This window comes from Gymnogyps californianus, chromosome 21, assembly GCF_018139145.2.
Source record: "Gymnogyps californianus isolate 813 chromosome 21, ASM1813914v2, whole genome shotgun sequence".
NCBI classification, from domain to species: Eukaryota; Metazoa; Chordata; class Aves; order Accipitriformes; family Cathartidae; genus Gymnogyps; species Gymnogyps californianus.
Window position 1 is genome coordinate 1,135,070 of NC_059491.1, and position 12,811 is coordinate 1,147,880.

Below are 12,811 nucleotides of genomic sequence, written 5' to 3' on the forward strand. Positions count from 1 at the left end.
CAAGGTCGGTGGTCCCAGATAGCTGCAGCCTAGTAAAAATAAGCAGGCAAGCTCTGCCCGCTTGCTGGTTGCAAGGTGCACACATCTCCAGTTAAACTTCACGCTTTTGTTGCTTATCCTGCAGAGAAGTCCCAGATTATAAGAACAGCGAGGGGGGAGGAGAAGGCTATTTTAAGGCTGATTAATGATAGCAAGCTTGCAAAGAGAAGATAGTCCACATGTTCCATCATAAGATCTGTTTTCTGCCGTAGCCTAGGCAAAACCTTCTGTTTTCTGACTGTTTGGAATCCTTTGGGCAGGAAGGCGCCTTGCGCAAGGCCACACAGAAACGCTGTGGCACGGCCAGGAACACCAGTCAGGAATCCCAATTCCCAGTCCCGCCTGCACTTAGGATGAAATCACAGTTCCCGCCAGCGTATCTCCGTGCGCCGGTTACAGCATCAGTTACTCGCAGTGTGGACGAGCACACGGTCCTAACTTTCACGTAGAAATCTCCTAGTCAAAGCACTGAGCTGCAGGTTGTTACACCCGATCGAAGTACGGATGTGCGGGATGCATCTTAAAACGTTTTTCCTTCAATGTTCCCAGAAGAACTGATGCTACCTGCTGGGCCTTGCCCTGTGTAATCGGTGTCTTTTGCACGGCGTGGAGCCAGAAACTTACTTTTCCGTATCACTTTGTTACAGGAAAACCTGAATAAGCCCGAGCGCAACTCTCTCTGAGCAGTAACTCAGCTGAACTAGCTGCGGCATTGCACCGGCAGTGACCGTCTTTGAACAAAATGACGAGAATTTCAGCAGCGACGCAGGGCGAGAAGCCTGCTCGCTGGCACGGGCACCCTTCGGAGAGGGCTGATCCTTGTTAGGCAGCGTGCTGGCTGTCAGCTTCCCTCCCGTGTAATACTGCAGAGCACCTAGCCCAGACCCCCACGCCCTGGTCTCACCTCCCAGGAGAGCTGCTGGGAACTCTTGTCATAAAAAAAGCGCGATTTTAACGTCTCGCTGTGGCGCAGGTTGAATATGCCCCAGTTTTCAGCTCTCATTAGCAGCGCCCTGTGTAAGTGCGTGCCATTTGCCCTGGCCCTGCGCAAGAGACTCGTCCAGGTGCCGTTATTTTTGTGATGGCTGTTCTGTCCCTTTGCCTCGTAGCTGTGAACACGTGTGCCCTCAACAACGGCGGCTGTGAACACGACTGCGTGCAGGTGACGCCGGCGCAGCACCGGTGCCAGTGCCGGCACAATTACCAGCTGCGGGAAGACGGCAAACGCTGCGTCTGTGAGTCCCCTTGAGCGTGTACGGGAAGCTGGGGAGGCAGAGCTTCGCTTCGGCCTTTTTTTCAGGGGTGGCTGAGAGTTGGGGGGAATAGGGAGCATGCACTTGCACGCTCAGATGTCAAATAGATCAGACTGGGGCGTTTCTCGCCAGTAAAAACTCCGCATGTTATGTTGCCATGGACATACTCCGCAGCTTGTTCTGAAAGGCTAGGAAGAGCTGAAGGAGCGTAGCCAACAAAAATGAAATGGTATGAAGGCACGCACTTCTGAGAAAGCGAAGGAACAGCAGTGTGTCGCAGCGGGACGGGATCGTCTCCCTCTGCTTGCAGACAGCTTTCTGGCTGACCTGCTCCCGGCTGCAGGAGGGAGAGAAGCTGAAGGGGATGTAGCGCAGAAGTTGAATCTTCTCATTCATAGCAGCTGGCATTCAAGAAGTAGGAGGAGGGAAGTCTTTAGCTGTGAAGTTGCTAAGGGAAAAGGAACAACTGGGATATTAAAAATGCAGCAGTCGGTAGGGGTTTGTAGCATCTGTCCAGGTCCTGGAGCAGGTCAGAGACTGGCAAACCTCTCGATAGGAGCACTTGAAGCAAATTTGCCTAGCACTTGCTCTGGCATCTCTGTAGAGGGACGTGCCCATGCCAAGCTTCTCCTGCAAAGGTTTTACTCAGATTAGTGCCTGCCTTTTGCGGGATCTTGCACCGTGTAAATCCTCCTGCCTGGATGGAGCAGTAAATGCGGAGCAGTAGCAGAGATTTTCTGTCTGGTGGAGAACGGTCTTTCACAGATTGCAGTCCTTTTTGCTAGGCATAACTGCTTGATGCTCCGTTCTCCCGTAAGCATAATGCCAATAAGAGCTAGGATTAGTGTGAAATAAGCCTGCCTCTCCTGCTTTGACCTGCAGTGAGGAACCCCTGCACCGACAGGAACGGGGGCTGCATGCACCGGTGCCACAACCACCGTGGAACAGCCCGCTGCGAGTGCCACCCCGGCTACCGGCTGGCGCCTGACAACAAGGCCTGTGAAGGTAAGCTGCCTACAACAAAGCTTTCACGGAGGAAAACCACTGTCTCTCATGGGGCAAAGTAGCGCTCAATCGTAGTAACTATCGGCGTTTGTGAATTTAAGGGAGCGATGCGCAAGCCTTCCAGAGGGGTGGCATGAAAGCGCTCAGTTGACATCTGTCCAAGAGCCCTGCTCGAGTTGTCTGGGACAACAGTCGAGTTTCACGTGATCCAATTTCCTAGGAAGCTTTACAGTAATGCTGAGCTCTTAACTCTGTTTCCTTGTTGGTCTGGACCCCAGTGAAGCATTCAGGGTGCAAGAAACGGGTGGAAAACTTGAGGACAGTAACAATTGTCCCTTTGACAGAACGTTGACGGCTCAACCTGCTTTGCTGATTGATTGCTCATCTCTTGCAGACGTGAATGAATGTCTGAGTGGCCTAGCCATGTGTGCACACCAGTGTCTCAACACTCGCGGCTCCTTTAAGTGTACCTGTAACCCGGGCTATGAGCTGGGGGCAGACGGCAAGCAATGCTATCGTGAGTACTGCATGCAGAGCTCCGTCGCAGGCGGGGACGGGAGGCGGGTTTGCTTCTGCAGGCAAGGGTTCGTGCGCTACCCTCTGTGAATTGGTGGGGCCAAGTTATAGCAATCTTTTTTGAAGAATTTCACGAGCAGGTTTGGGGCTGCCAAACCAAGGTTAAAAAACCTTGTCTGATCTTTAAAGTTACCGTGAAGCTACTTTTGCTGGTTTAGGCAATTTGTTTGGAGCCATTTGGCTCCAAATAGGCCAAGTTCTGCTCTTGGGGACTTGCTGGATGCGTTCAGTCAGCTGCAGATGTGTAACTGAAGAAGGAATTGAGCTAGTGAAGTGATCACGTCTGCTCCCATCAAGAGGAGAAATAAACACTATCATGCAAGAATGAGCCAGATTGTCTGTACGACTTTGTTCAGCTAATACACATCAGCAGGGACAGTCCAAAGTGGAGCTGTCAGCGTACAGCACTAGCAGCCGCCGTACAGATGAAAGGCGCTGTGGCAGTCCCCGTGCTGCTCCACCCGCGCAGCTGCTGCAGCTCTCGCTGGGAGCCTCCCAAGGGTATGAGGGTAAGGCTTTGCAGACCATCAACGGGTCTTGAAAGGCATCAATCTGCGAGCGATGCGAGGAACTAGACTGATGACGTGCTGTTTAAGAGCCTAGGCACGTACACACCTTTCTTCCTAGGACCACGGTTTCTCTCACACTGCATATTCTGTAAAAAAATATCCCATAGCTCGGTTTCACATGCAACTGCACATTTACCTTCAGCTGTTGGGGTGAAGCTGCATGATAGCCAGCAAGGCTTACAGAGGACTGGATTAGGAAGCCAGGTCTATGCCTAATAAATCTTAGCTACCTCCTCACCTGGCACTGTGACTACGCAGCAGGGAAGATTCCCCTTTGTGGCTTCAGCTAACGGGCCCACAGGTGACAAAAAGCTTAGTTTTACTGCCGCTCAAGTCTTGGTTTTCCAGGTAAGCCCCTGGTAAGAGATGCCAGCCCTGGAGGGTCACTTTTGACAGCAGGGACAGTGGAAGCACAAGCCCCACTCGTGTTCTGACACAGCTCCTCCAGTTGTTGTGACTCCTTGCCACAGCCATTGACAATACCTCTACTTTGGTGCCAACTATAGAATTAAGTAGCCTTCTTGTACGAGAAGTGTTTCTCCCCTTCTTTCATCCTCCTTCGGTCTGAACACACTAAAAAGTCAAACATGTTCTTGAAGGCAGAAATTGTTTTCCTGCGGTTCAGGACTGAGTCAAAGCTCCATGGTACAAGTCCCTTTTAGTTTAAGAAAGCTTAATTAACTAGACAAGTTTACATGAACTTTGCCAAGCTAAGAAGATAAATGACTGCTGTAGATGTTTGTGCCTACCATTTTTGACATGTCAGTAACTAACGTTTCTAGCCGTAGGCATCTGGATGTTTCTGTAGTTAGCTGTATTCTGCTGCTCCCATTTCTAGCTGGCATCAGAACAGCTCTGTACTTAGGAAGACTGAGCCAACTTTTGGCTGGCAGCACACACTGCGGCTTGTCAGGCATGGGAGCAGTTTTGCCCACAGTCTGGTTCATCTCAGGGATTGTCCAGAGCCCGCTCCACAACTCTGTTCCTAAGAGGCTACGTAGGGCATTGCCTGGGATCCATCGGTTTCTTTTTATACATCACTTCCCAGCCCAGCAGCAGCCTCTGTGCAAAACGATTTTCATCCTTTCCCCACCGCAGATCACTCTTCTCCTCAGCAGGGCTGTGCACACAAAAAGGCACGTGCAAGGAGTTCGGCTGGGAGCTGCTGTGTGGGTGCCCACCCGAGCGCAGCACCGAGGGAAGGCGCGGGCCGGCCAGTACGTAGAGCCGCGCAGCAGGATCCTAACCCGTGTGCCTTTTCCAGGGATAGAAATGGAGATAGTGAACAGCTGCGAAGCCGACAACGGTGGCTGTTCCCATTCATGCCACCACACCAGCTCTGGCCCAGTCTGTACCTGTAACTTCGGCTATCGGCTTGAAGAGGACCAGAAGACGTGCACTGGTAAGGCGAGGGAAAAGCTACATATCTTGTTTTTACAAGCACATCTCAAGTAGTGATGAGGATCTCCGTATGTTAGCTGCTATGTCTGTATGCACTACAAACAGGTTAACGAGGCTAGAAGCAGATGCAAAGTAAAAGGAGTGAGATATTGCTCTACTCGAAGACCTCCTCAAACCTCCACTCAAGACCTACTTGGACAGCAAATGTTGACTTCAGAACTAGTTAGTTTTTCCCTGCTGAAACAGATCTAAGGAGGCATTGGCAGATACAGACTCGCACCTCAGATACCTATAAGCCTACGTCTAGAAGGGACGATGCTCGCAACGTACCGTCTTGCCTGTTATCTCAAAGGAAGCAGCAGTGTAATTTGAATAAATGAGTGATGTGGAGGAGTCACTAGCTGCAAGCCAAGTGTAGTTCAGCCCCATCCGGTTCTATAAAGTATGTGTTAATGGAGAGGCAGGGGTGAAATGCACCTCGAGCTCTGTAAATGCTATAAAGCTGAGGCATGCACTTTATATTGCATTACTCCGCGCCCCTTGCAAATAACCTAGTCGGAAACCCACTGTAGCGCTCGCTAGCCAGACATTTACTGCACCAGTGTGTCGGGCTGCGGTTTACTCCCGTGCTCACGACAGGGCTGTGGCTCAGACTGGTGCAGCAAGGCTGGGGGGGTGTTTCCATCCTTCAGGCAGTCCAAAGCTGTAAGAAATCCTGGCGCCCTTCCTGCAGGTTAGCTGGAGGGTCTGTGCCTCAGGCAGTGCATTGAGGCACTTACACCTGAAGACTTCGCTTTCTATAAAACCAGCAAATAGGAGGTTGCTAGCAAAGAGTAACAGCGTTTAGTGATGCAAAACAGTACTTACATTATTGCCGTGCAGCGTAGAGTTGCAGTTCACATTACTCAGGAAATAATTCTCGAATTTGTTTCTTCTTTGTTCAGTACCACCTTCTTCCTGCAGTCTTCAAGGAGCATGTCTGTCCAGGACATCTGTTAGGAACAGATACACTCCTTAGCAGGCTGCCACGGGCACCCACAGTTGCTCGGGCAGAGGGGGGGCAATTCCTCTGCCAGAGGCGAGGAACCCAAAATCCCCAGGACGTTTGCTTTCCTCCGTGGCTGAGGAAGCAGTAGGAACTGTCTCCATACAACACCGCAACACGGGAGCAAAAAAGCCAGGACCTGAACTGAATTCTACCCTGAAAGAACATCATTCCTTTGCACGCTGCAAAGCCCAGTACGCTTTCTGTAGCCCAGCAGGGCTGTTTGGTTTCCTACCAGACACCTCCTTGGTCCAGCCTCCTCTGGTGGTAGGGGGATGCTTCACAAACCCCTCTACTACGTGAGCACTGCGGTAATTCCGCTTCATAGCGGACAAATGGAGTCCCATAAATACAAGGGGCCTGAAATGTAAAGCTGCGGGAGCTCTGCTTTCTCTGGGTTATCTAGATCTGTCCATCAGAGACTTCACTCTGAGGCAGTCTGAAAGAACCATGCAGTTCTCAGCCATCCCTAAACTCGACATCAGTATTTGTAACAGGGTAAATCAGAAAGCAAGAGTCAGTACTACAGCTGGAATCACCCCCTATTTGTAAGCACACAAAACCTTGAAGAACAATCTCGAACTGAAAATCACGGTTAGCTTCCCACAGGCCTCTAGGATCCAGGATTCCTCCCTTGGCTGGGGAGCACATTGCAGAGGATGATCTGTTAACATAAAGCTCACTCATTTCAAGAGGAGAACAAGAATACTAGCTCAGCATTTGGCAGTCAGATCAGTAAAAGCTTACCAGAACCGGTCACGGAGCAATTTTAACAAGTACTGTCACCACGGCAAAGCTAGCTGTGTATTAACATCCAGTGCCCTTTGTTTTTTATTTAGATGTCGATGAATGCGACAACGGTTCTCACTGTTGTCAGCAAGACTGTTACAATTATCCTGGAGGCTACGAGTGTGCCTGCTATGCTGGATACAGGCTCAGCACAGATGGCTGTGGGTGTGACGGTAAGCAGAAACATCTAGCTGGGCTCCTGCAAGTAAACCGGCAACGCCGCAGCCCGCAGCCTTGCAGCACGGCAAGAGATGCACACGGAACGGGTGCCTCTAATCCTGCTTTTCTGTATTTTGTCAGCCTCCTCGGTTTGCTTAGTGTTAAGGCGACTCAGCTATGCTAATCCATACACTAGGCCAGCACAACTGAAGAGTAGCAATGGGGCTTTTGAACACACTGAATTCAAATCAGGATAACTCAAAGCGAGTTGGTCCAGGTCTGACTCCGTTAATTCACAGAAATCATTTTGTGTTCAACCCCAGAGGCCAACATTGCCCATCATTGTCACCCAAGAGATACAGGCGAATGAAAGTGTCTGTATAAAATACAGCTAAGGCAGTGACTAACGCAAGCTTGTAATAAAGAGAACAAGAAATTGTGCTAGCTGGTTGCGAACAGCCAAGCATCTCTTCCAGTTTGTCCCAGCTCGTACCCCTTTTCCCGTCAGCTCGCTGACGCATCGCCGCCTTAGCGTAAAGAACGTGGAGCTTTTTTCCTCCTGGTGAGTTGTTCAGCGGCCAAAGCTCTCCAGCCGCATTTCACGGGGGGAACGCCAAGCTGACCCACCCGCTTCCACACAAGTAGTGACGGATGCGAACTGAACCCCCGCACACGGTGTTCTGAAAGCCAGGGCTCCCTGAATCACTTGGGTGGTCTCACTCGATTTTGAGAGTCGGATGGCTTCACATAACTAGCAGAGAGGGTGCCATCAGCCTGCTTGCCGATCCGCGGACAGAAATATATCTGGGCCCCTGGCCTGTGCAGAGGGCGTGCTCCCATTACACTGGGGTATCCCATGTTTTTTAGATGTGGATGAGTGCTCCTCAAATAACGGTGGATGTGAACACGCATGCCAGAACCAGCTAGGGTCTTTCCAGTGTGGCTGCGAGACTGGATACAAACTGGATGACGACCGCAGGAGCTGCATCTGTAAGTGCAACGCCCGTGCACTGCCGGGGTGGGCGGCGGGCTGCCCGCCTCTCTGCCCTGCTCTCCCCTGGCAGAGCCTCCCCCGCACAGACCCCGGCCGAGCCGGGACCAGCGTGGGCTGGAGCTCCTTAGCCCTGCACGCCACCTTCTCCAGCTTTTTCACAGCACTGGTTACCATTAGCAGGGGAAACGACTCGCACCACCACCAGCGGAAAGCTTTCCCCTGACAGGACCAGTCCTATTTCAGCCATGTCACACAGCACTTCCCAAAGAAGCGTAGGGGATTTTGGCACAGCCACGCTTACGATATAGTCTGCAGTGACGACTCCGCATCAACCGGAGAACCAGAACCCTTTCCACAGTCACCAGCCTCTACAGTTTTCCCTTACAAGAAATAATGGATTTGTCTTTTTTAAGCAGTAGTGTCTTTATCCCACCCCCAAACACACTATTAGCCAACTTACTCGCTTAGTAGGGCAGCCAACACCCCACTCGCTTCCTCTAACGACCCCCAGCAGCATCGCCCAGGCTCCTGGAAAGGCTTTCTGAGGTCTGGACCCAGAAGAGCAGCACCTGGGGCCTCCCCACTCTGGCAAAATGCCTGAGCCTCCGCGGCCGTGGCTTTTATAGGCTCTGCAGCCCCTGCCCGGGCTCCCAAGTGTGCCTGTGCTTGGCTTGATTGCCTGGCTCTTAACCCTTGCCTACCCTGCAAGGGAAGGAAACCTGTAGCTGTACTCTTCCCAAAAGGAGAACCAAGCCGAAATGCATTGCTTAAGTTTGTTAGAGGGGCAGTCTTGTTTAGTTTTCCAGAAAAGAATTAAGTAACATACCCGAAAACTCAAAGAAGCTGAGTGGCTCTGGTCAGACAAACAGCAGGGCAAAGGCGATGGGGTGAGCGCGAGCTCAGTTACCTGAGAAGCCAGAGCCGTGTGTCAAGGTTAAGATCAAAGCTTCTCCCATTGATTTTGAAGTCACTTAGCTGGTCTGTGCCCATTCTAGCCAAAACAAACAAGCAAACAAGTTGCAAAAATGTTAGAGGTGTCGATATAGAGATCAGTGGTGCAAACCGTGCCAAACCAGATGCACCAACCCTGTACAGGTATTTCTGGTTTCCTTTTCTTATTACAGAGGTTCTGTCCTCCTCGTCACCTCTTAGAGGTCTTGCCTCGTTTCCCACTTTGACATTGCCATCTCTGTGACTGCTTCCCTAGCTATAGAGGAACCCGTGGAAGCTCTGGATGGTCGGCGCCCCGTTATCCGCCCAATCCCTCACGTTGCAATCCTGCGAGATGAATTTACCCAGCTCTTTAATGACGACTATGAAGAAGAGGAGGAAGAGATGGAAGCAAGAGGAGAGCACACACTTTCGGAAAAATTTGGTGGGCATTTTGCAGCACTGGTAAATGGCATACTTTGCTTGGAAGTCTTCAGAATTAATCACGCGTGCTGGGTTTATTTGTGGTTGGTGAGCGTACCCACAAGACTTGTCGAGTACCTTTTCTACGTACGCCGAACCTGTGTTACAACACAGAGGCATTTAGCTTTGCCGCAGCCCGCACACGGGGGGGTTTCTCTGCCCAAACTCTCCGCGATGCTGCGGCAGCCTCGGGGAAGGCTTTTCACCCGCGGCGCCTCTCGTTGCAGTCTGCCTGGAGCGCACCTTCGGCCCCGACTGCAGCCTGACCTGTGAGGACTGCCAAAACGGAGCCACGTGCAACGCGGAGGAGACCGGCTGCGACTGTCCGGCTGGCTGGACCGGCGTCCTCTGTAACCAGAGTGAGTGATGCCGGAGGGCAGCGGGCGAGAAAGCTCTTCTCCTCCCTGCTCCGGGATGCACGGAGGCAGCGGCTATGCGCGGGGCTGCGGCAGCCGCCTGAGCCTCGCCTCTCTCTCTCTTGCCCCAGCCTGCCCGGCTGGCACCTTCGGGAGGAACTGCAGCCTGGCCTGCCGCTGCCAGAACGGCGGCACCTGCGAGCCCGCCACGGGCGCCTGCCGCTGCCCGCCCGGGGTGGCCGGCGAGCTCTGCCAAGACGGTAAGCCCGCGGCTCCCCCTCGCCGGCTTCGCGCGGCGGTGAGGGCGATCCCCTTCCTTCTCGCCGCGGCCCTCGGCAAGGCGCGGGGACCCGGCGGGGTGCGGGAGGGCTCGCCTCGCTGCGAAAAGGAGGGGCGGCAGCTCTGCGGGGCCCTGAAATCAAGCACAAAACAGTGGGGCCTCTCTTGCAGTTTTCTTTTCTCCCTGAAACGTTTTCCTGCAAGGAAACAGCAATCGCGAGTTGCGAGTGATGTTCCCCAGCCTGCGGAGGTAGCTCATTTCTGTTGCTCTCAACGTATTAGTAGAGCATTTGCCGTAATTTGCTAACTGGCTGTTACAGCCACCTCTGATGCCACTCTTTGATGTCCCAGTTGTGCTCCTCTGAAGCCTTGAAACGTTTTCCACAGAATGCCTTACACTGATCCCTTTGTAGCTGTTCACTGAAAGCACCTTTCAACTCTTTTGTTGACCCATCCCGGTGTGCGTGGCTCTAACACATCCCTGCGCCGTCTGACGCGGTGGGTCGCCTAGTCTTGCATCGAAAAATGTCGTTTTAATAAGGAAAAGATGGTAAAGGGGATTCTTCCCCCGCAAAACAGTGCTCCAGGTAGTATGCCTTGTCTTTGCACTGGAAGACCTTCGCAGTCCCTGTTCACTACTCAGCAATGACCGTGGGCAGCCTTCTATATTTCACTGGATATTCAGTGGCGGACACAGAAAAGGATGTTCAATGGTAAATTTACGGAACCGTGGAGGTATTTTCCGCTGAAGAAAAACCAAAGCATTGAAAAGTTGTGAGAACGGCAGTTACTCAAAGTACCCAAAGGAGGTGTCAGGTGCTGTTGGTATTTGTTGCTCGCTCCCAGAGAGTTAAAATCTGGGGGACATAATCTAAAACCACAGAAAGAGTGAGACAATAAGAGATTCAGACAAAATGACTTCAGAGAAATGGTTAGGAGCATATGGGAAGTATTACTGAAGGACGAGACCGAAGCAGAATGTAAATGAATGCAAGAGATACCCCGACCTTTTCTTTCTGCAGGAAGGAGGTGATTGAGGGGTACAGAGAAAAAACAGGAAGGTAGGATTAAAACAAACAATGAAGAACTGATCTGTTGTCCGAGGGTGGCATTTCCTCTGCTTAAACTGTCTGCTATTCTTATCATACGGGAGAAGGCACGTGCTGCCTGGACAGATGCTGGCCGGAGCTTTCTACTGACACAATCTGTCTGCCATGTGCTTCTAATATTAAGATCTTTAGCATAACAGAGAAAGAACGATAATTTTATTCCCTTAATAGTGCAAATATCGCTGCTATTTACCAATCGGAACGGCCTCATGGATTACTTTCTCACGTATGAAAAACTTGACTTCTCAGAGCCCTGCAGGGTAGAGTTCTAGCACAACCAGTGTTACCATTTCAAGCAGGGTGCCGAGCTGCTGGGCGCCCTCGGGGCATCTCGTAGGGCTGGAGAGTGGCAGCAAGTGAAACGCACCGTGACACTCTGTGCAAGGACAGGAGTGCCGACGGCTGAAGCAATCTGATTCTGAGCTGATGCGGGAATCTGCTCGCTCTTATCATTACCTGATTGCGTAGAGACACAAGCGCGTTCCCAGTCAGAAAACAAGCCAGCCTTTTTTTCCACACTCGCTGCATCCTTTGCCTAGGTTCATTTCTGATGCGATACAGCTTCGATTTTGGTACGTTTTTCCTGTGGTCTGCGGGGAAATAAAATGACAGGCTGAAATCGGCTCATCTTCCCAGAAAATCTCTCTCTCTTAACTAGGGTGCCCTAAAGGATTTTTTGGGAAACAATGCAGGAAAAAGTGCAACTGTGCCAACCGGGGTCGTTGCCATCGGATTTACGGAGCCTGCCTGTGCGATCCTGGCTTATACGGACGGTACTGCCATTTAGGTATGCTTGTCCTCACCTTTTTTCCCAGATACGTATTGTTCTCGGATTACAGCCTTTCCAGATACCATCCCTGGGAAGGGCCAGCACTGGGTGGCAGAGTTGCTGTCCCTTGCCCTGTGTCGTTTGGCCTCGCGGGTCACTGACCAGCTCTTTCCCTCTGCCTCCAGTTTGCCCAAAGTGGGCGTTTGGCCCCGGGTGCTCCGAAGAGTGCCGCTGCGTGCAGCAGAACACGCAGGACTGCGACAAGAGGGACGGCTCCTGCCGATGCAAACCCGGCTACCGCGGCAAGCGCTGCGAGACGAGTGAGTCGCCAAGGAGTAGCCAGGGAGCATCCCCCTTTCTCCTCCCGCAGCCTCTCTTCCCCTAGCTGATTTTCTGGGGGGAGAAGCTCGGCTCACTTTCCACCCTCCTAAGACTGCCTCGCCTCTTGCTGTTTAGATTAGGAACAAAACTTGCTATCGTCAGACTCCGTCACGTTAAGTTAGCGCGCAGGATGCGCACAGCCGGGTGGGAGTGCCTGCAGATGTGGGCGGCGGACCTCATCCAGCCTGCTGTGCCCAGCTATCGGCTCGGGAGGGTGCTGGTCAGTGCCCATCGCTGCGAGCTGGGGCTGCCCGCTCTTCCAGGGTCAATCGAGTAACGCCAGATCTTCTTTCTTTTTCATTCTGATGGTTAACAGACTGTGACCCTGGCTATTACGGGGATGGCTGCAAGACGAAATGTAGCTGCCCTCCAGAAGTGTCTTGTGACCACGTCACCGGAGAGTGCTGGAAAGAGTGTCCCGGAGGCTACCGTGGGCAGAACTGCGACCAAGGTAAGGCAGGGGCCCTGCAAGGCAACTCCAGGTGTGCTGTTCACCATTCCTCACGCATCCCAGCTTTTTCTTCACAAAACAACATGAAAGGACTTCGGGAATTCCTCCTGTGCTCTCTCAGACCCCCTAGCCCGCTGCAGTTGATCTAATGAGTGAAAAGTTGAAATGGCTTTCGAGGACACAGGAGCTGCCATTTGCAGGTCTTTGTGAAACACTGCGATCC

The 12,811-nt window shown here is 52.1% G+C and overlaps 1 protein-coding gene across 1 annotated transcript in view; it reads left to right on the forward strand.

Annotated features, from left to right (window-relative positions):
- Positions 1-12,811, forward strand: part of MEGF6 (multiple EGF like domains 6) — a 107,579-nt gene that overhangs the window by 77,309 nt on the left and 17,459 nt on the right. The window contains 12 exon segments of the mRNA XM_050909388.1: positions 1,149-1,274; positions 2,175-2,297; positions 2,692-2,814; positions 4,707-4,844; positions 6,728-6,850; positions 7,704-7,826; positions 9,038-9,205; positions 9,471-9,602; positions 9,731-9,859; positions 11,646-11,774; positions 11,942-12,076; positions 12,454-12,588. Coding sequence (XP_050765345.1) covers positions 1,149-1,274; positions 2,175-2,297; positions 2,692-2,814; positions 4,707-4,844; positions 6,728-6,850; positions 7,704-7,826; positions 9,038-9,205; positions 9,471-9,602; positions 9,731-9,859; positions 11,646-11,774; positions 11,942-12,076; positions 12,454-12,588 — 1,584 coding nt within the window.